Consider the following 20,530-nt stretch of genomic DNA (forward strand, 5'->3'; position numbering starts at 1 on the left):
CGAACAGACCATCCATCGATGACATCCGAAAAGTGTCGACCGTTACTCAAGACATGATCGGTCTGGGAGCTAGAGTCTCCATTTGGATGCCTCCTGGTGTGTTTTAGAATATGCAGACGCGAAAAGTCCTATAGATGGCCATTCCTCTGGCCGTGGCAGCATTTATGAGCCTCAGACCGTAATTAGTCGGGAGATGAAAGCTATCTCGGACAAACCAAACAGATTTGCACAGAGTCTCTGGGATTCCTCGCATTGGAATCGTGTCTAGGAATTCAGCATAAGATTCATATAGAATGCTTTGCTTATAGTACCAGGATTCTTGTATGAGACTCCGCAAAGCGAATCCCCAGGATACAGCGCTATCGATAATCGAACTGATTGTACGGTATACGGTATAAGATGGGGAGATCGTGAGAGTTAACTCGATTGCTCAGATCGTCTACGAATAGAATAAAAATTAAGATACCGAGATGACTGCCCTGCGGAACATCGGATGGATTTAAGAAATAACTAAATTGGACCGACCCTAGCCTCTCCGATTTCAGCAGTTTCGTTTCCACGGATCCAGAAGCGGATCCGGGTATCCAGAAAAACAAGTGATACCAACTCCCCCTAAATGATTGCTCTGTTCTTTCTATTCGCTATTTCCAGGTGCCAGTAAAATCGTGGTTCGACGACGTAAACGACTCGGAACTTCTAGATTTAATACCGCTGTTCGAAAAGCTAAGTAAAGTGGACTCTGTATATACTGTATTATGTAACTCCAGCTCACCGCAACAGCTGGCTTCGCTGTCGCAACAGCAGCTGATCCCCCAGCAGCAAGCATCCTCCCAGAACCAACAGCAGCAGTTGAGCTCGTCCGATGTTAACAACACGTAACATTGGCAGCATCTGTTTATCAACATTGTATGATTAATTTAAAACAGTTTTTATGAGTTGATTAATTTTCGTTTTTTAATCGTTTTAAATTAACTAAAATTTAGTTCAACGATAGGCTCATAACACCTTAAATCAAGTGGAAAGCAAACCGGGCAAAAAAGCGACAGCAGAGAATGTACTAAAAAGAATATACACAACAACAGAATAATGTAACAAAATCTTACCCAAACATTTATAGGCAAACAGCGAAAATCGAATCGGAAAGCTAATTTATATACCACGCAGATAGTTGTATATAAGTTTAAAACAAACATTTAGTTATTTATAATTATATGGAAAATGATTGTGTCGCGATTATAAAATTTATACATATATGCATGTGAATGAAAATACGCTTTCAAATAATGAGTACATTTTTATACTATGGCGAAAAATCAGCGAGAAGAAAAAAATTTGCATCATTTCTACTGTTTTGATCCGATTGACTAATCCCGAGCTAACTAAAAGATTGCATTGAACGTCACTGTAGTATGTAGCGCAAAGGAAAAACAGAGACCACAGTGAGTGAGTGTGAAACACACAGGAAAAGAGGATCGGTTAGTGTTAGGAATCAATGTATATCACCGTACATATCACCACTAAAAAAAAGTAGATACGAAGCATAATCAAAGTGGCGATTCGGACCGTCAATCGCCGCCCGGGGACGGGTGGTTACCACCACCTGTTTACTGTCTGTGGTGTGACCAAACTAATTGCAATGCAAGACTGGACCAAGAACGGGGGCAGTGACGTTGAACACGAAGCACTTATTTTACGTAGCTTTGCTGAGCTGGCATTTTTGGTTTTCGGTAAAGTTGACATAACCTAGAAGATGAATAAAAAATGAAATATTGGGGAATCTACCGAGACGCGCTCAGGAATAAAGGGAACCTAGAAGGGACAACCACTCCGAGAAGTATACCTCTAGTGCTGTGTGATAAACTTATTATTGAATATCAATTGTATTGCACAATGGTATGCGCTACACGGAACAATATTTTTGACGGGTCACACATTTGAATATGGAGGTACTTACATACTGATCAAAATTTATGTACAGTAGAAAGCGCCTTCTTTGAACTGAAGCTAATGCAGTTGCTTGGTTATCTATAATTAGCGTGATAAAATAAAGAATTGCTTACTATAAAGTTTTAAATTCTGATCACTCTGAGTTTTTTGGGAATTGGATTTGATATATTTGCGTCCCTAAGTGCTTGATGCAATTTATTATAAAATTAAAAGTCGCTTTTAGTTTTTGACCATTAAAATTATAAACGTCTTAAGGTGGAACATATTTTTAAATCAGTGTTGCAAAAAATTTCAATTCTGTTTCATATATGAAATGTACTAATAATTTTGTTTTTTTTTCAAAAAAATTAAACCACGTTTTATGTCTGATTGTTTGTGTCACCTTTAATTTTAAAATAAGTTAGTCTTGTGAAATAATATGTTCACAAACACGGGGTTTAGAAGAGGATCACAACAGAAACATTTTTATTTTGGAAAAAAAATCGACCGGATGAACACGTAGGCATAATAATCAAAACTAAGTGAATTGATGTAAAATCTCGTACTAACTACAGCTATCACTCTACTAAATTACTACCTCTAAAGTTGCAAAAAACACGTAAAATTATAAAACAAAATAAAAACGACTTCTTTCACATGCTTGTTTCACTACAAAGATCAATTTTACCGGATGGTCCAACTTTTGCCCAAAGAGTACCGGAGCTCGATCTATAATAAAAGCACCCTACTAATACACGTTCGAAATATAAACGAACACAGCCGATAAAGTTTTCTTTTTTTTGTTTCTAAGAAAGCAAAAAAAACTAGAAGCACGATTGACTGGCTTCAATCGCTACATTTTCTGAATGCCATCAAAAATCAAATATAGTTATTGCATTTACCCGCGAACGATAGAAGTAACAGGAGAGTCTTTGCGCCGGAATTGAGCATCGATATAATAGAAGAAGGTAAAGATAAAATCCGGACCACATGCGAACAGCTCATTGTTGCGCACCCTTTTTTTGATACTAAACACATCAGTATGATGCCGCGAAACAATAACCTATTGCGAAACAGGCTGAAGCTGGTACCAATCCACACCCAATAATACTTAAAAAAAAACACACGCCACTAGACAAATTGAGAGACAGAGGAAGAGAGTTGCGTAGAACTCTAGCATAGTTTTTGTACTTGTGAGTAAAACTTTGTACCCCGCCAGGAATTGTACGCTGATCGAATTTTAGTATTCATCCTTATCACCAGCTGCAGTAATAAAACTGCGCCACGTGCGCGGGCATAAGCGAGAAACAAATGGATTATTAAAGTATATATTTTTATATACCGTCAACAAACTTCAAAGTAAAATATGATGAGCTAGGAAAATGAATAAAATAATGCATCAATAAACTAATGCAGTACTTGATAAGATAAATTATACAAACATGTAAAAAACATACACACATTTAGTGTATTTTATGGTAAAAATAATTGAAACAAATTATAATGGTATAATTTGTACGAATGCTAATAAATCCGAAATAAATGTATCACACACACAGCGCGAACATACACCCACACATACCTACACACTTTGGATTTGCGCTCGATAAGTGTGTGTGTGTATAGAGCGGAAAAGCGAACAATACATTTTGTATGCAACTTTCTATAGCATGAACGAGCCGAGACTGTGTAATGGAACAAGAGACAAAAAAATCAGTAGTAATAAATAAAGTCATGGAACAAATTTTCATAAAAAAAATGTGAGAAAAAAACCTTGTTCTAGTGTATTTTATTTTCAATGTGACATTGTTTGTTTGTGTGTGATCGAACGAATGCTATACGAGTTGAAAGAATGGAATACAACAACAGAAAGCAATCACATTTGTATAGTGAAACAAAAAGATGAAAAAAAGGAACCGTTATTATTTGTTTGTTTGTTAGTTCTTAGATTCGATTATTGTCAAACTAATTTTAGTCATTTAACTTTAGTTCTACTGTCAACGGAGAGTATTCGATAGACGAGAAATTTGCACAAAGTGTAACTCTTAACGAAATCTGAATTTGACGCATAAAACAGAAATTAAAATTGGCACGACAAAAAAAAAGCCCAAAACGTTTTCAGTACTAGTTTCAATATCTAGTTTTTTTGACTACTGTAATCTTCTTAGTAAAATTACGGAAAAAGGAACAATAAATTAAAAAAGATTATTTTCACCACATTTAAGAGCTTATGTTAAGTAGCCAAAATATGGAAGAAAAAATAACTGGAGCTAAATTTACAAAGGACACGCCTTGGGTCGTTTCCAAGGCAAAACTTATCATCCCTTCTACTTTATTCTGCAGTAATTAAACCTTTTCGTCATCGATTTTTTCTTTCCTTCTTTCGCAAATCAGTTTAACAACGGAAAGCTAATCAAAATTTTGTTTTGGTATATTATGTATATTTTTCTTCTGTTGGTAGGTTGAAATAAATACAATTAGGAATAAAAGCCGTAAGTTGTGCACACGAAGAACAAAGCGGTAAAACAGAAATGCAGAGAATCAAACAATATATTTTATTTTATTTTATTAAAGCATTTATGTATTTAGGGCACAACTGAAGGCAAGAAAAATGAGTTATAATATATTTCATTTGATTAGTATGTGAATTTTAGTTTTCGATTTGAACAACAACAGGAAACATAATTCAAGGACAGGAAATGAAAAAGAAAAGATTGTGATAAATCACATTCCGGCTGTTCTGGTTAATCACGATTTGTTCAAAACTCTACTGTAGCTTCAAAATTTTTAGGTATATTTTAGGTTAGGTAACGGAGGGTCATTCAAACAACGCCCTTTCCCCTTCACGCCTTATATCGCCCTGGAGATAATATCAACACTTCTGTTTCATTTCTTTCTTCTACCGTTCCCTCCGTCGTTTGTATAAAACAACCGATTGAATAAAACAACCGGGAAATTTTCTGAGACAACACCTATGAAATATCAGGGTGCCCTGAACAATATTTGTCCTTTAACAGATTAAGCGGGTCACTGAATCTTTGGGATAGAGAATCTAAAGTTAAATAAACTTTCGAGATCCCGTAGTTATTTGGCTAAGGTTGTGGGCCCTATTATGTGAATCATTCGAGCAACTCGATTCGACTCAGTCACTGTCACTGTCGAATGTCCAGTGCGGGTAGAACGGGCAGCATAGCGGCTCGATGCACGACAAAACAAAATAAACTCGCTCGTATGGCTGGCAAAGAGCGAACATGTGCAAATTTACCACCTCAAATATACCTAACTTCCATCCCTACTCCACGTGGTGCCTGGAGTGGCTGGTGTACGCAACCTTGGTTGTCGTGCGCAGACAGAGAAGGGGGAACAGTGGCTCCTGCTCGCTCTAAGACGGGAATCCCATCAGTAGGATAGGGACCTTATGCTAACAACCTACCGTACCGGAAAATTTAAACGTTACAGCAAATGAAGGTAGAAATCGATCTGGATTACGGGCAATTGACCGCCATGAAAACATGGACACAAATCAGGGGTCCTACTCTCAAAGTCACCTGACTTTACTCACGAGCCCTATTCTTACAGTAACCCTCACCTCACCTTAGAGTCTCCATTGGATTTGTATAGTCACCTAGATAACCGCATTCACCTGGGTGACTTTCAGCATCGCAATTTGTGCTCTCACCTAAAAAATTTGAGTGAGTTGACTGTGAAAATAGGGCCCCAGAACATGAAACATACTAATTCTTGCCCAGCAGGGTAAGCTGGCTCAACTTGTAAGGGAATTTTGCCTGACCTTTGAAATCCTGGGGCTGAGCGTGGTCTGTTGATCGAATACTGGCGAATACAACACATAGTTCGGCCAAGTCTTGCTCTACCTTGGCCTTGGAGGTGAAAATGCTACTCGAGAGTTGGATTCTTACAAAACCCAGGGGTACATGCGGCCTTGGAGGTGAGAACCGACGATAAACGAAAGAATAATCGTTATCAGATGTAGAACTCGGGTTAGAAACCTTGCAGCGATCCAGTGTTACGCGACAACAGATTTTGCGAACCTGCAAGGCAGAGGGAGAAAGAGAGAGAGAGAGAATTTCTACAGCCAACTGAACAGTGTGGTTGATACCGAATTCGGTTGTGGGCTACTGCTCTCCAATTCTTCGAACACCGAGTACGCTCCGCTAAATCTTGCTCCACCTGGTTTAATCATTTTGCTCGCTGGGCGCTTGGTCGTCTTGTTCCTACCAGATTTGAGGCAAACATCATCTTTGCAGGGTAGTTGTCCGGCATTTTAGCAACATGTCCTGCCCATCGTATCCATCCAGCTTTAGCCGCCTTTTGGATACTGTGTTCGCCATAGAACCCAGTTCATGTGCGAGCTCATAATTCATCCTCCACCTCCATACTCCGTTCTCCTGTACTCCGCCGAAGATCATTCTTAGAGTCGTCGTTCGAAAACTCCGAGCACTCACAGGTCCTTCTCGAGCATTGTCCGTGTTTTGTGCCGATAGAGAACAACCGGTCTAATAAGCGTCTTATACAGGGTACGGGGGCTTAGTCTGCTCGACGGCAATTGCTTGTGAAGCCCATAGTAAGCACGACTTCCGCTGATAATATACCTCCAAATCTCATGGCTGATATCATTGTCCGCCGTAACCAGTGAGCCAAGGTAGAGAAACTCGTCAACTACCTCAAACCATTATCGCTGTCGATCATTATACTATTGCCCAAGAGGCATCAGTCGGCCTCGGTTCCGCTGGTCACCATGTATTGTTTTAGACGTATTTACCTTTAATCCATTCTTTTCCGCATCGTGCTTTAGGCTGGTGTACTGATCACCACAGATGTTCTCCCGTTAATATCTATGTCATCGGCAAAGCAGACGAGTCGTCTAGCTTCGTTGAAGATCATGCCCCGTGTGTTGATATCCGCTCGGTTCATAACACCTTGTAGCGCTATGTTGAACAGCAGGCATGAAAGACCATCATCTTATCGAAGCCCTCTGTGTGATTCGAATAAACTTGACAATCCACCCGAAATCCGAACACAGCACTGTGTACCATTCATCGTAAATCCATGATTTTCCATAGCTCTTTCCGGTCAATGGTATCATATACGGCTTTGAAGTCAACGAACAAATGGCGCCTGGGAACTCTGTATTCACGGTCCTTTTGAAGCATCTGCCGAACTGTAAATATTAGATCCGTTGTAGACCGACCTTTGGTCGGGATGCAGGATGCGTTCAGTTTCCGGTAGAACTTTAGCGTTTCCTGGGAACGATGTAGCTGCTCCAACTCTGCATATTCCTGCTCTTCCACGCAGCGCTTTTTTTCCGGAAGATTTGGTTTCGTTGTATTTTCTTCTGTTTGTGTCTATCCACGTTCGGACGTGTTTTTGGAAGCGGCAAACTCGACAAGTCAATCGACAAGGCTCATATCATTGGTCAGCTGGTGTGGACTGAACCTTCCAATCACTGGTTTGTATTCCCCCTCCTGGCCGACCTGAGCATTGAAATCCCTGACGACGAACTTGACATCATGTTTTAGGCAGCGGTGGTATTCACTCGCAACTGTGCGTAGAATTCATCTTTGTCGTCATCGGCATTTCTGAGGTGAGGGCTGTACACGTTGATGATGCTTCTATTGAAGAACCGGCCTTTGATTCTCAACCTGCATGCTACGCAGCTCGTGTGTGTTGCTGTAGGTCTGGTAGATGGTATGTCCATCTCTGAACGTACGTACCGTTGAGCTCTTCCAGCACACTTCCTGCTGCGTCCACTGTGTGCGGCTTATAGGAGGGCCTTGCAACGATAATGTTGCAGGTTATACAGATTAACCTGAACCACTGTGACACGACCCAGGAGCTGCTTTGGCAAATGGCAGCCGAAACGGGGTACGATATTGCCATTATCGCGGATCCCTACCGGGTCCCCCGGGGCGATGCAAACTGGGTAATCGACAAGGGCATGGCAGCGATTGCTCATGGGTAGATACCCCATCCAGGAGGTGGTTTCGTCCGATCAAGAAGGGTTCGCGGTTGCTGTGGTCGATGGCGTCTGCATCTGTAGCTGCTACGCTCCACCTAGGATGTTAGACGTGCTTACCGATGAGCTCGCGGGCCGTAAGCCGGTTGTCATTTGAGGAGACTTCAATGCCTGGGCTATCGAATGGGGCTGTCGAATAGTAGGTGCACTACCCCTAAGGGACAAAGCTTACTGGAAACTCTGTCCAAGCTGGACGTAAGTATGGCAAACGTGGGATCCGTCAGTACCTTTCGTAGCGGGGTACAACAATCGATCATCGATATCACCTTCTGCAGCTCAACACTGCTAGCCAACATGAGTTGGAGGGTGTCCGATTAGTACACGAATAGCGACCACCAAGCTATACGGTACACGATTGAACGGCGGAAGCCACGGTCACGCGGGTTCGTCGACTGAGTCGACTGAGAGGAGGTGGAAAGTGAAGGCCTTCGATAAAGACCTGAAGCACTCAGCGCAGAGAGCAACCTCTCGAACCTGAGTGCCCGTGAGCTGACCAACGTCCTAATACGAACGTGTGATACCACTATGCCCAGGACGGGGCAGCCAACGAATGGTCGTCGCTCGGTATACTCGTGGAGCGAGACCATTGCTCAGCTCCGCTCCAGATGCCACAAAGCGAGAAGGCAAGCGCAGAGGGCCCGGACCGATGCAGATGCTGAAGCTCGGGGGTCGAACTTAGAGCGGTTGCATTTGCTTCGCAAGAAACCTGCCCCCAAAAGCTGAAAGTTATCGTGGAAGAGCTCTTCCCGCAACACGATCCATCGTAATTGCCAAGGGCTTAAAAACGAAGAAAGTGCCCGGTCTTGACGAGAATTCGAACGAGGCACTCAAAGCGGCGATCCAAGCATATCCCGATATGTTTAGAGAGACGCTTCAGAGCTGCCTAGAGGTATGCGAATATCCAGACAAGTGGAAAGTCCAAAGATTGGTACTGCTGCCGAAGCCGGGGAAACCACCTGGTGGTCTTCAAAGTCTTCAAAATTACTTGTGGCAGTTGGCTACTCTTGCTAAAGATCGTTCCTCTCGTTCCGATGCCCTCTCACCGGATCACATTTCCAATAGCGATATTGAATAACATACAGGACAGTCCATCCCCTCGCCGCAACCCTATACGTGATTCGAAAGAACTCGAGAGTGCCCCGAAATGCGCATCGCTCGGTACACGGTAGCTTTGGTCAGCCGCACCAGTTTGTCTGGAAAACCGCACTCGTGCATTATCTGCCATAGCTGTTCTCGTTCAACTATGCAGTCCTGAAATTCACGGGCACATTGTACTCCCGACATTTCTGGAGAATTTGTTAGAGAGTAAATAACTGATCCGTAGCTCCCAGATGCGTGCCAGAAGTCGGTTCTTTCAAACAAATACATGCAAGTTATTGCATGATAGGTTTAATCTCGTGCTGTTGGAATGATTTTATAATGAAGTCAGATGTTTTAATTATTATTTGACTAATTCTCAGACGGTTCAAGAGTTACACAATATAGGTCATTAGAGTTCTTTGGGGTTGAATCCAGTAATAATTGGGTTGGATTAATAACTTTCTAACTGGGGATCCTATACCTTGGCAAAATACAACGAACTACGAACCTAATAAGCGTGCTACAATTGACGTTGTTATCATCTATTGTCCTACATTAGGCTTACTTTTGACAGCTTTATGTCATTACTTTTTTATATCATTTCCTTCGTCTATTGTAAAGATAATAATGATAAAAAAAATATTTTGTGATAACAAGTATGACTCACCAAGACCTGCTGTTTTAGCTAAGGTAAATATGATTTGCTTTCTCATTACAGAATGAATTGAAAGAAACATCGTCGTAATCAGACTTCGTCGCATTGGTTTTGCTGGCGATGTGGGGATGAGGTTCCCACTTAAGAGGTTGTAGTAGTCTACAGGGACTCCATCTTCAGCTGCGATGTCAACACTCATCAGTCATCACATTTTGTAGGACAGTACTGGCGGCAAGGTGAGTGCCTTTTAGAATTTCTCTCGACAAACAATATTGATATTGCCAATCAAAAAGGCAATGAATCAACATTTACAAATGCTATACCGGCAAGAAGTCTTGGTTCTAATTTTGTGCAGTCAAGTAATTCAGTAATATTTCTGTTTTGTCTGCCATGGAATGACTGCTACCACAGTTTCACATTTGTCCCTTTACATAGAGCATCGGTATCTTCCTTGCTCGTGCGAAATAGGTCCTCATTTCCCAAATAAACCTTTTAAGAGTAGGCTAGGTCAGATTTTTTTTATAAAGTCCTTCGTAGGAAAAGCCCCTGGTACACGACCTGAAAACCGCGTTGATCACGGTATCGCAGGCGTGAGAAACTGAGAATTTCGTCACCCTTCTATAAGTGGCTACTCTCGTATCTAACACACCGTAGGCTGAGTATAAAGAGTATGAAGATCTCTGGCGTATCGCAAAGTAGTAATCTTGATAATTAAAACTAGATTGTAGGATTGTACGGGACAACAATGTTTGGTAGACAGATTTGTAGATTGGTTTTCGAATAACATTACCGTCAGTATCTCAAAGTACATACTTCGTCATTTTAAACCAAAATCGGCAAATAAGGCTTCTTTTAATTATGACATAGCGGAGCTCTTGATGCAATGCGTCTTTTATCCATCTCCATCAAGCACGCCCATGTTTATAGAAAAAAATTCTTGTTTGAAAAGGGTGCTGCTATTGATCTACTCCACTCATATCTCTTTCGGAAAGATTGCAATTCGTTAAATCTATCGTCATGAAATCAAACTTATCTATCAGCAGAGTCCCGCAAGGGTCATTTTTGGGACCGATTTTGTTCACTATGTTCATAAATCAATACATAGGTCTATTCAGATTAATTCTCTCGCTTTTTGTTCCGTGGGTTGTTCATCCCCTCGTAGTGTGATGCCTAGTATCGCGAAGTATCGATACCTAATTCTCGAGACAAACCGATTATCCAAAGGGACAGACCATAGTTATAGAAACTATCGCATTAAATTATTCATTTAACATAACATTGCATTAATTTATTGTACATTTTTCTTTGAGCTTACCAGCCAACAAATAAAACATAAATTAATCAACATCCAAGTTGTGTTGCATTCACACCATCAAAAGGTACTTTAAAACTTAGAATCTACCTAGTCTTGTTCAACGATTCGGGAAGGAATGACACAAATCACATTGGGGCCGGGCATCGTCCAACACAGCTGCTTGCTACAGGACTTACGCACTCGCGCCTTCGAACAACTTGTTAACGAAGAAGTTATCGCCTATGATGTGCTGATAGGAAGCTTTCAGCGTCGTCAGGCAGTAGTCGTTCTCCGTGTTACGATGCAAGCCATCGTTTTGCAGCAGATCCTCCAGCAGACTGAGTTCCGCACCCAGCTGGGGAAGGTTTGCTTTGATGATGAGCAGTATAACGAGCTCCAGCAGACTGTCGGCCGCTAGGTCCAGGGGGGTATCTGGAAAAAAAGTAATCTTGTAAAGTTTCAGATATCGGCTATGTACTGAGAATTTACCTTGCTCTTTGCTAGCCATATCAACCAAGTTGAACGCTTCATTGATGTGGAACATCATTTCACTTGGACAACATTTCTCTTTGAATCGATTTAAACTTTCTATCGCTTCCAGATAACGGTCATTTTGAATGATTGGAATGAGCTCCCTGTGTGGGCAAACATGATTTGTTATGAAAATAAAGCAAGATCATAAAACAAATAACAAACCTGTTAATATCCAACAATTGAATTAAATTTTCATCGGTTTTCTTTTCACATATTAATATTCGCTGGCGGTAGATTTCGTCATTCTTACTGCACTTGCTGGCATACAACACAAATAGTGCTGAATAGATGCCTTGAGTCATCAAAATGGGATAGAGCACAGTTTGATAAGAAATTAACTCACTGAAAAGTTGCAGAAATTAAATTATTTTATCTAAAGTATGGATTAGTGTGCCATTCGTACCCGTCGACAATGGCAGAGTCCTTTGGTAATGCGGGAAACATCACTCTCAGCACAAGCGTGTAGATCCGGCTTACAATCGACATCCACTCATTCATTGCTGGTTCACACAGGATCGAATTAGGCGTAAATTTCCAACAACTGTACGTGGAATAGAAGCAATTCGAGAGCTTTTCGAATAGTTCATGCAGTGGATGGAAGGTATTGCTGAACGCTTCACTGAGATAGTCCCGCAGCAACTGCAATCCGTGCTTATCGATAGTGTTTATGCAGAAGTCGGGAATAATATCGAGGTCCCGGTAGGATGAAGTTCGACTTTGACCGCCGGATGGATTGAGCATAAACTCGTCATCGTACTCTCTCGAAGTGACCGACGAAAAGCTTCGAACTGAAATGTTATCCGATGCTGCTAGGGCGCCTTCTGGCTGCATTGCTGAGCCGTTCAGATTGAGTGACAGTTTAGAATCGGAAAAGCTCGACCGCAAAGACGTGGTGGATAGGTTCGACATTCGAAACCCTACGTGGCAGATTTCCGCAGCGGACTGTTCACTGAACTCGGTGAATTTTGCCTCGAAATTGTTCGCTTTAAGCTGCTGTTTTCGCTTTGCTCGATTGATGTAGATGGCGACTTTGTTCCAGATGCTTTTAACTTCCATTAGGCGAATCCGTCCGACATCACTGGTTCCGAATACGGACTGGTGAAAGCAGCTGAATATGGAAGCCCATTTGCGTTCAGCGTTGATTTTAAGGTCCAATCTATACGAAGAAAAAGTATGTTAATTAAAATATCCAAAACTGAAATAATTTGTTTATTACATTGGCACTTTGTTAAACTGCTGGCTCATCGTCATGCTGGCATTGGAGATCTTCACATTTTCCCAAGTTCCAGCAAACGTCCCCGTCAGTGTATGACCACTCATCTGCGTGTTTGTGTCGTCCAGTTCGAACGATTCGGACTTAACTTCTCGCTCTGGATAATGGAAGACGCCCTTCCCGCATGGGCCCTCAATTGTGAGCTCGCCTTTGTAGTAAACTCCGTTTGGAAAAATCGCCAATCCACCGGCTGAGTTCGAAAGCAAATCGTTCGTAAATAGGCCAGCAAAATATGTTCCATTTGTGGTTATCAGTATCCCGTTGCCGTACTTTTTGTCGTTGGCAAACATTCCAATATACTTAACCCCATCCAAGCTATCCTCTAGGACACCGAATCCCTCTTTAGAGTCGTCCATGAAGTCTCCATTGTACTGATAGGCACTGGTCACATGCGTCCCGAAGCCGTGATATTTATTGCTCTTAAAGTACCCTTGGTATCGGAAATAGTGCGGCGAGCTACTGTTGGCGGATTTAAGCTTTCCATAGCCATTGTACTTGCCATCCAGAAGGTCACCTAAATTGTATGAACAAATATCGTGGCTAATTAGATAAATCATGTCACAAAAAAATTTATATTTTATTTTCGCAGCAGTTTGCATTGGTTAATCAGACGTGTATCAAAACTTACAGAATCTGAAACAATTTTTAAATGCTAAAGAGATCATTAGTTTCCCACGGTAACGAAGCGAGATGTTGGTTGATAACGCATGCCGTTGCATCGCAGCAATCATCGCTTTTCCGAAAATCTGCTAATCAAAATTCAAAATTCTTAGTGCAAAAACGTTGAAGCGCGAAAAATTTACTTAAAAACAATGTACCCAGGCGGAGCTCTTCCAAAAATTACCGACTGTGGGCCCTGCGGCGGGTGTTGTCCCGACTCATGTATCGGACCGTGCTATTACCCGTGTTGCTACCCGGCACCCAACGTCTCCACCTGCTTCGTGTACAAGCATATGCTTTTTGATCATTACATGAGACTGAGAAACAGCGGATTCTACGACTAGGACTAACAAATGAGATCCAGAACCCAGAAATATAGGCACTTCAACCGGAAGAATTAAAAGTTGTCTTATTTTTTTACTCACCCTCATACTCCGACATAATGCCATAGTGAGTCCTGCTCATGGAACCATATCCGGTGATATCTCCATGATAGAGTTCTCCTTTGTAAACTCGCTCCGCCCCTTTGAGCACTCCGATTCCGTCGATGTGACCGACTTTCCATATCCCGAAATACTCCATCCCGCCGTATTTGGTATGCTTCTCGCTAAACTCATAATATTTGTACCGATAGACAGGTTGCTTCATGGTGGCATCTTTCTTCAGGCAGCGCATAACCTGCGTCTTGAGGCAGTTCATCCACACCAGTTTATCAACCGAATTGAGGGTGTGACAGCGCAGAACCTCCTCCGGTGTGACGATGCTGACTAAGAAGCGCAGCTTCTCCTTGTGACGATTGCTCAGCGGTTCTTTAACTTCCGTTGTAATCCAAATCAGTTCCAATGGGTAGCTGACGAGCTGCGTGCCGGACAAATAACACAGCACATCGCTGAACAGTACGATCCGCGGTGAGGAGGAAAAGATGTTAACCTCAAGCAGCTTCAGCGGCACATCGGCCGAGTCTAGTATGACACGTCGGTTGGCCTGCCGCAGCGAAAGCCAACGGGAGTTTTCCTCCTTAAGCCAGAATTCTTTGGTCGCTTTCGTTAGCTTGCCCATCTGTTCGCTAACTTCTTCGTTGGAAAAGTTGAGCCACTCACTTTTTGCTGTAAGTAACCGATTTTCCGCTTCCTCATCAAGTGACTTATTGCTACTGACTAGAAGTTCTATTAGTTCGACATAATGTTTCACACTGTTCAAGAAGATATTGAGCAAACTTTCCTCCGGTTCGTGCATCAGTCCCAAACAATTGCCATCGCAATAGCATTCCAATATTTGTTTGTGTAGAAACAGCAGTTCCCTGTGCATTAGAAATGAGATGATTTTTGTGAAATCGTTTTCCAGCAGGAAGCAACGCATCGATTTCAAATTTAGCAAGAGCAAGTAAAATAGGTTCGTGCAAGATCGGTAGAAAAAATGCGGTGATAAATTATTCATAGGTTGTTTGAGGATCTTGGAAACATTGTTCTCCCTAAAGTGCTTAAGCAGAGCTTGAACTGTTGTCTGCTGTTTAGTATAAACCCGCAACGCTTCTTTGTCAATTGGAAGATTATTAACCAGGACTATGCTATCACTAGCCAGTATTAGAGGAATTTCGTCTATTGAAGCTACATCTTTCGTCAACTCGGAGAAGCGTTTACGATCCATGCACTCGTAGTTTACGCAACCATCGTCGGAAAGAATGTCGTATATCTTGAGGTCGTTGGTCAGCACATAGGTCTGAAAGTTGCCACACCCTACGTCTAGAATATTCCTAAATCTATCGAACAGCTTTGGAGTGCTTGTACTGGTAAGCGTTATATTGTTGTCCAATGTGGCTTGGTTCTTGTTCGTGTCACCCCACAAGTACAGACTACCTTCCACCGTCAGTGCGGAAGAGTAATCGCAACAGGTGGCAATCTTCGACACGTTGAACAGCTTGAGATGCATGATTTTATCCCGTCGAATGTGATCGCCTGTTCCCAGTTGACCTAAAATAAAAAAATAGGATTATTTATTTCGTATCTCTTTTTTTGTACCAAAGTAGGTAGTAATAGTGTTTAAAATTCAATTTCAATAAGATCTGTTATGTTAAGATATGATAAAGATAGCTCCTCAAATTATGCATAGATAAATGCTCATGCGTCTCACGACGTGATACAAACTCGTGAAATGATAACAAAAAATTCTCACCACTGCCATGTACCGGTGCGGTTGGTGTAGCTATTTTTAGCACCGCTATATGATTTCTACTCATCGCGCGGAATGCACGCCGAGCTAATGAGTGTTTTTTCTCATTAAACCCACTTTCACAATATCGCTGTTATAGACAGTCAGCATTGTGCCTGTTAAGACGTAATATAGTTACTATAAAGAGCATCTCTCGGGCTTGAGATATCTCCAGTTTGGTACCAACCAACAGACTTAAGGGTTCGATGTTTTCGATTCAGCGTAACGCTACCCGACTATATCCCACAGGTTTAAGGTGAGTTGTAAAGTAATTTCCGACCAAAACAAGTTCAGATTGCTGAATTACGTAACTCTGTTTCGTTTGCCGGTTCCTGCTTGCCTTGCCACAGTATCGTCAAAATGAGTCAGGTTGGTGATTTAGGTTCCGGTGCCGGCAAAGGAGGTGGCGGCGGTGGTTCTATTCGAGAGGCTGGTGGCTCTTTCGGCAAAATGGAAGCAGCCCATGAGGAAGAATATTTCTACAAACAACAGCGGGAGCAATTGGAACAAATCAAAGCAAAGACTGAAGAAAGCACCAGGGGAGATACAAAGGGACAGACTAGTGGCAAAAAGTGAAGTTTTTGAAATTAAAGCTAATTTAAAACTGTAACAGAAACAATTAACTCACCTTTATTGATTTTCCCAAAGCTGGCTACACCGGTTTCATGTGTTAGTTGTCCAAAAACTTTCACCGTATCGACGTTTATCTTACTAGACACGCTATTTAACTCCGTGTTATTTTCTAAGCCCGTCGAACAACTTTTATACCCATCCAATAACCTTTTATAGATATTCTTCCAGTCAAGATAATCAGCATCATCCATGAAACAGAAACGATCATAGTAAGGATCTTTCCTCACATCCGTCAGAACTTTACCGATATTCTGACTAGACAATATGACAAAATCAATACCGGCCGATATCTGAATGATATTTTCCGCACCAAGTTCGGTGATCGGAGATAGTTGGTCAAAATTGAGTAAGTTGCCGAAGTCACCGCAAGCGTACAATTTCGAGCCTTCGCTGCTGGTCAGCAAAATTCCATTGTTATTGCAGCAGACTTTTTCGAACCTGATATCTTCATGGTCCTCGAACAGCAGCTTCCACTGGCCGATACATCCATTTTTGCCCTGGTATAGCTTACCTTCCGATTTACTTACGACGTACATCCAGTTGCCTTCGGTATCAAAATCGGCCACATCTTCACGGAGCAATATCAATTTGACCGTTTTTTCTCGAATGCAATAGTCTGCCAGAAACAGTTCTCCGTCAACAGTCAACAGTAAATGGTACTCTCCGCAAATACGTAATTTAATTCCAATGTTCAGGCTTTCGCGTTCCGGAATGGCCACGACAACCGTCAGGTGAGTTCCATCAGTTGCAAAGACGGAAACCATTTTTTAAAAAATATTTTTGATTTTTTCACATTGCCTAGACACCCATTAGGTACACTATCATTAAATCTAATTTTGGTAATCAAGCTAAGCTATTGGTTTTTGTTCACCATTGTTCAACTGCACCGTTGTATCACTTTCAAAAGATATAAATTGCACGTTATCAATACAGAAGGAAACAGCAAGCCTAAAACAACTGCAGACTGTGTAAAAATAAATTTCTCGATAAGAAATAGCTATAATCCACAAAATGGATTGATTGGGCTTCGTTTTTTCACTAGAAGTTTGCAAAATATTTTTGTTTGCATTCCTCTTTGTGTTAAATTTATTGCTGGTTTGGTGGTTTATTAGCCAATGAGCGACAAGCAAGTTTAAAGTCTGCTTGCACTTTCACGTAGTTTCGTATGGAACTGTCAACTTGCCAAATAGCAAAAGCGAAAATATGTCTCTCTCGCTTTTTCTTATGCCAGAACACTGGAAACATTCAATGTGAGTAAATGTCCAGGCGTGGAGAATATTTTTAGTTGTTTCGTCCTGACAGGCGTCGTTCACAAAGGGCGTCCATTCTTTTTCTGCGTTTAAGAACAGTATAATCAATATATTGGGTGCTTTGCCCAAAGTTAAACGCGGTCTAAAGGAGACAGCGCGCTTGAAGCAAACACCGCGCTAGAACTGTTGCCAGATTGCTGTAAACAGGTATGTTGTTCACCTAAAGGGGTCGTCAAAAGTAACTGAACCATTATGATTTCTGTGTAATTTCTTCCAATAATATCAATATCGACCCGGCAACTATGAAAGAGCATTTCATTTTTGCGGGGTTGGATTGCGCGGTGGATAATTTTCAATGAAACTCACAATATATAGAATGCCGGTGTCGCTGGTGTTTCATGGATATTTTGGTGGCAAACATGTTGCTGGTTCGTGTCTTGTATACGGGAACAACATTGTCAAATTGCCCAATAGAAAATTTTCCTGCCGACGAAATACCCCAAAACGACCAAATCGGCTGATTTATCCTACGCGATTTAAGGAAAAGCAGAAGTATTTTTTATTGGGTTGCCTTTTCAGATTCCTATTTCGAATCAATCACTCACACATATGCGCATACAATGTAAATACATAATTTTCAAATGTGTGATGTTTACCACGAGCACTGCGGCGACACTTATATATATTGATTCTACTGTAAGAACCCACCCCCCATCGTCCTTTTTCGTCCACATCAGCTAAACCGCCCACCCCCATTAGGGCGGACGTCCAATGCAAAATATTTTTTTTAAATTAAACGTTTTATCATATCTTGCACATTTCTCTATCAGCCCTTGCCACCCCATTGACATCTTCATATCAGGCTGCAACTGAATTTGCCTTTTAATTGTTTTTGATTTTTGTGATTGGACGTCCGAAAACACGTTTACCGTGCTAACGATAAACGGAAGTTCTACGAGAAGTTAAACCGTTTGCGCAAAGGCTATGTGCCGTAGGCCGATATGTGTCGGGACTCAGACGGTAATCTTCTCACGAACGAACGTGAGGTGATCGAGAGGTGGAAGCATGAAGGTGACGATCAATAGATCTTGGAGCGCGTGCAGAAGACGACAGAATACCAGCCCCCGACCTCCAGGAGGTAGCAGAAGAGATCGGTCGGCTGAAGAACAATAAAGCGGCTGGGGCTGATCATCTACCCGGCGAGCTGCTGAAATACGGTGGTGACGTACTGGCTACTGCACTGAGTCATTGTCAAGATTTGGGAGGAGTAGCTACTACCGGAGGAGTGGACGGAAGGCATCGTATGTCCGATCTACAAAAAGGGCGACGAGTTGGATTGTGGCAATTACCGTGCAATCACACTGTTGAACACCGCCTACAAGGGACTCTCCCAACTTTTATGTCGTCGATTATCACCATGTGCAGAGGAGTTCGTGGGGCAATATCAAGCGGGATTCATGAGTGCCCGTGCCACCACGGATCAGATTTTCGCGCTTCGGCAAGTGTTGCAGAAATGTCGCGAATATAACGTGCCAACGCATCATTTATTCATCGTTTTCAAATCGGCGTATGACACATCGATCGAGATCAGATCTATGGCAGATTATGCACTACTACGGATTTCCGGATAAACTAACGCGATTGGTCAAGGCGACGATGGATCGAGTAATGTGTGTTGTTCGAGTATCAGGGGCAGTCTCGAGTCCCTTTGAATTTTGAAGAGGGTTACGGCAAGGTAATGGGCTTTCATGTTTGCTGTTCAACTTCGCTTTGGAGGGTGTGATAAAAAGAGCGGGGATAGACACGGGTGGCACAATATTCACGAAGTCCGTCCAGCTTCTTGGTTTCGCTGACGACGTTGACATCATTACACGTACTTTTGAGAGGATGGCGGAAACGTACATCGCACTGAAAGCTAAAGCCAAACGGATTGGACTTGTCATTAATGTATCGAAAACAAAATACATGAAAGGAAGAGGTTTTATGGAAGTGAATGCTGACCTCGCTCTCCGGATTCATTTAGACGGTGATGACATCGAGGCGGTAGAAGAGTTCGTGTATCTGGGTTCACTGGTTTCCGCAGACAACGACACCAGCAGAGAAATACAAAGACGCATTATGGCAGGAAATCGTGCTTACTTTGGACTCCGTAGGACGCTGCGATCGGACTATGCATGGACCAACACGCCCTTAGTGTTTTCGAACGGAAGGTGTTGCGCACCATCTACGGCGGAGTGCAGATGGAAGACGGAACGTGGAGGAGACGAACGAACCCGGAATTGCATCAGCTGCTTAGGGAACCACCCATCGCTCTCACCGCAAAATCGGTCGCCTGCGATGGGCTGGGCACGTCGTGAAGATGTTAATCGACAGCCCGGTTAAAAAAGTTCTCAATAATGATCCGACTGGAACGAGACGGCGGGGCGCGCAGCGAGCAAGATGGATCGATCAAGTGGACGGCGTCCTGCGGACCCTACGCAGACTACGTGGTTGGCGAATTGCGGCCATGGACCGAGTGGAATGGAGACGACTTGTTCGTACAGCAGAGGGAACTACGGGCTTGTTTTCCGGGTTTCCCTGGATTTCCAGTTTATAAGTTTCTTTATGCCCCATTCACATTCACATCGTCTGAGAACAGTTGAGGAAATTTTTCGAGTTTCAATTGAATTATTATGAGAGATCAGTAGTTATTTCTTTTGAGAGAATTTTCAACTGCTGTTCTGCCAAATCTTATCTAAAAATTATAAATTTCGCTAAATGCTTCACAGTCTATGAATGTATATATTTATAGGATTCAATCGCAGCTAGTATAGTTGATCACAAGAAAAATGTTACATTCAAAACTGCGCAATCGCTCGTAAAAGTGTTATTTCAGGTTGAATTGTGTCAGTGTCTTTGGCGCACTTATTGCTTGGAATATAACAAAAAATTGTACCGAAGATACCGAAGCGATTCAATCTAAAATAGCACTTTTATGAGCGAT

At 42.2% G+C, this 20,530-nt stretch overlaps 3 protein-coding genes across 8 annotated transcripts in view; 2 read left to right on the top strand and 1 right to left on the bottom strand.

The window, feature by feature from the left end:
- The window catches only part of LOC128738177 (phosphatase Herzog), a 126,904-nt gene extending 122,368 nt beyond the window's left edge, over nt 1–4,536 (top strand). For all 6 annotated transcript variants that reach the window (XM_053833103.1, XM_053833104.1, XM_053833108.1 and 3 more), the window contains one exon: nt 652–4,536. In XM_053833103.1, coding sequence (XP_053689078.1) covers nt 652–879 — 228 coding nt within the window. In that variant the 3' untranslated portion in view covers nt 880–4,536. The remainder of the gene's footprint in view (nt 1–651) is intronic.
- A 6,480-nt stretch (nt 4,537–11,016) lies between these two features.
- On the bottom strand, nt 11,017–17,299 carry LOC128738171 (alsin homolog). The gene is made up of 7 exons (XM_053833087.1): nt 16,293–17,299; nt 13,882–15,426; nt 12,740–13,310; nt 11,927–12,679; nt 11,686–11,865; nt 11,479–11,624; nt 11,017–11,421 (listed from the first exon to the last, which is right to left on the bottom strand). The coding sequence occupies exons 1-7, from the start codon at nt 17,059–17,061 to the stop codon at nt 11,183–11,185; spliced, it is 4,203 nt and encodes a 1,400-aa protein (XP_053689062.1). The 5' UTR covers nt 17,062–17,299; the 3' UTR covers nt 11,017–11,182.
- Nucleotides 15,791–16,263, top strand: LOC128738181 (ATPase inhibitor mai-2, mitochondrial-like). The gene is made up of 2 exons (XM_053833112.1): nt 15,791–15,920; nt 16,015–16,263. The coding sequence occupies exons 1-2, from the start codon at nt 15,871–15,873 to the stop codon at nt 16,238–16,240; spliced, it is 276 nt and encodes a 91-aa protein (XP_053689087.1). The 5' UTR covers nt 15,791–15,870; the 3' UTR covers nt 16,241–16,263.
- Nucleotides 17,300–20,530: the final 3,231 nt, after the last annotated feature.

This window comes from Sabethes cyaneus, chromosome 2 (genome assembly GCF_943734655.1).
Source record: "Sabethes cyaneus chromosome 2, idSabCyanKW18_F2, whole genome shotgun sequence".
Classification (NCBI taxonomy): domain Eukaryota; kingdom Metazoa; phylum Arthropoda; class Insecta; order Diptera; family Culicidae; genus Sabethes; species Sabethes cyaneus.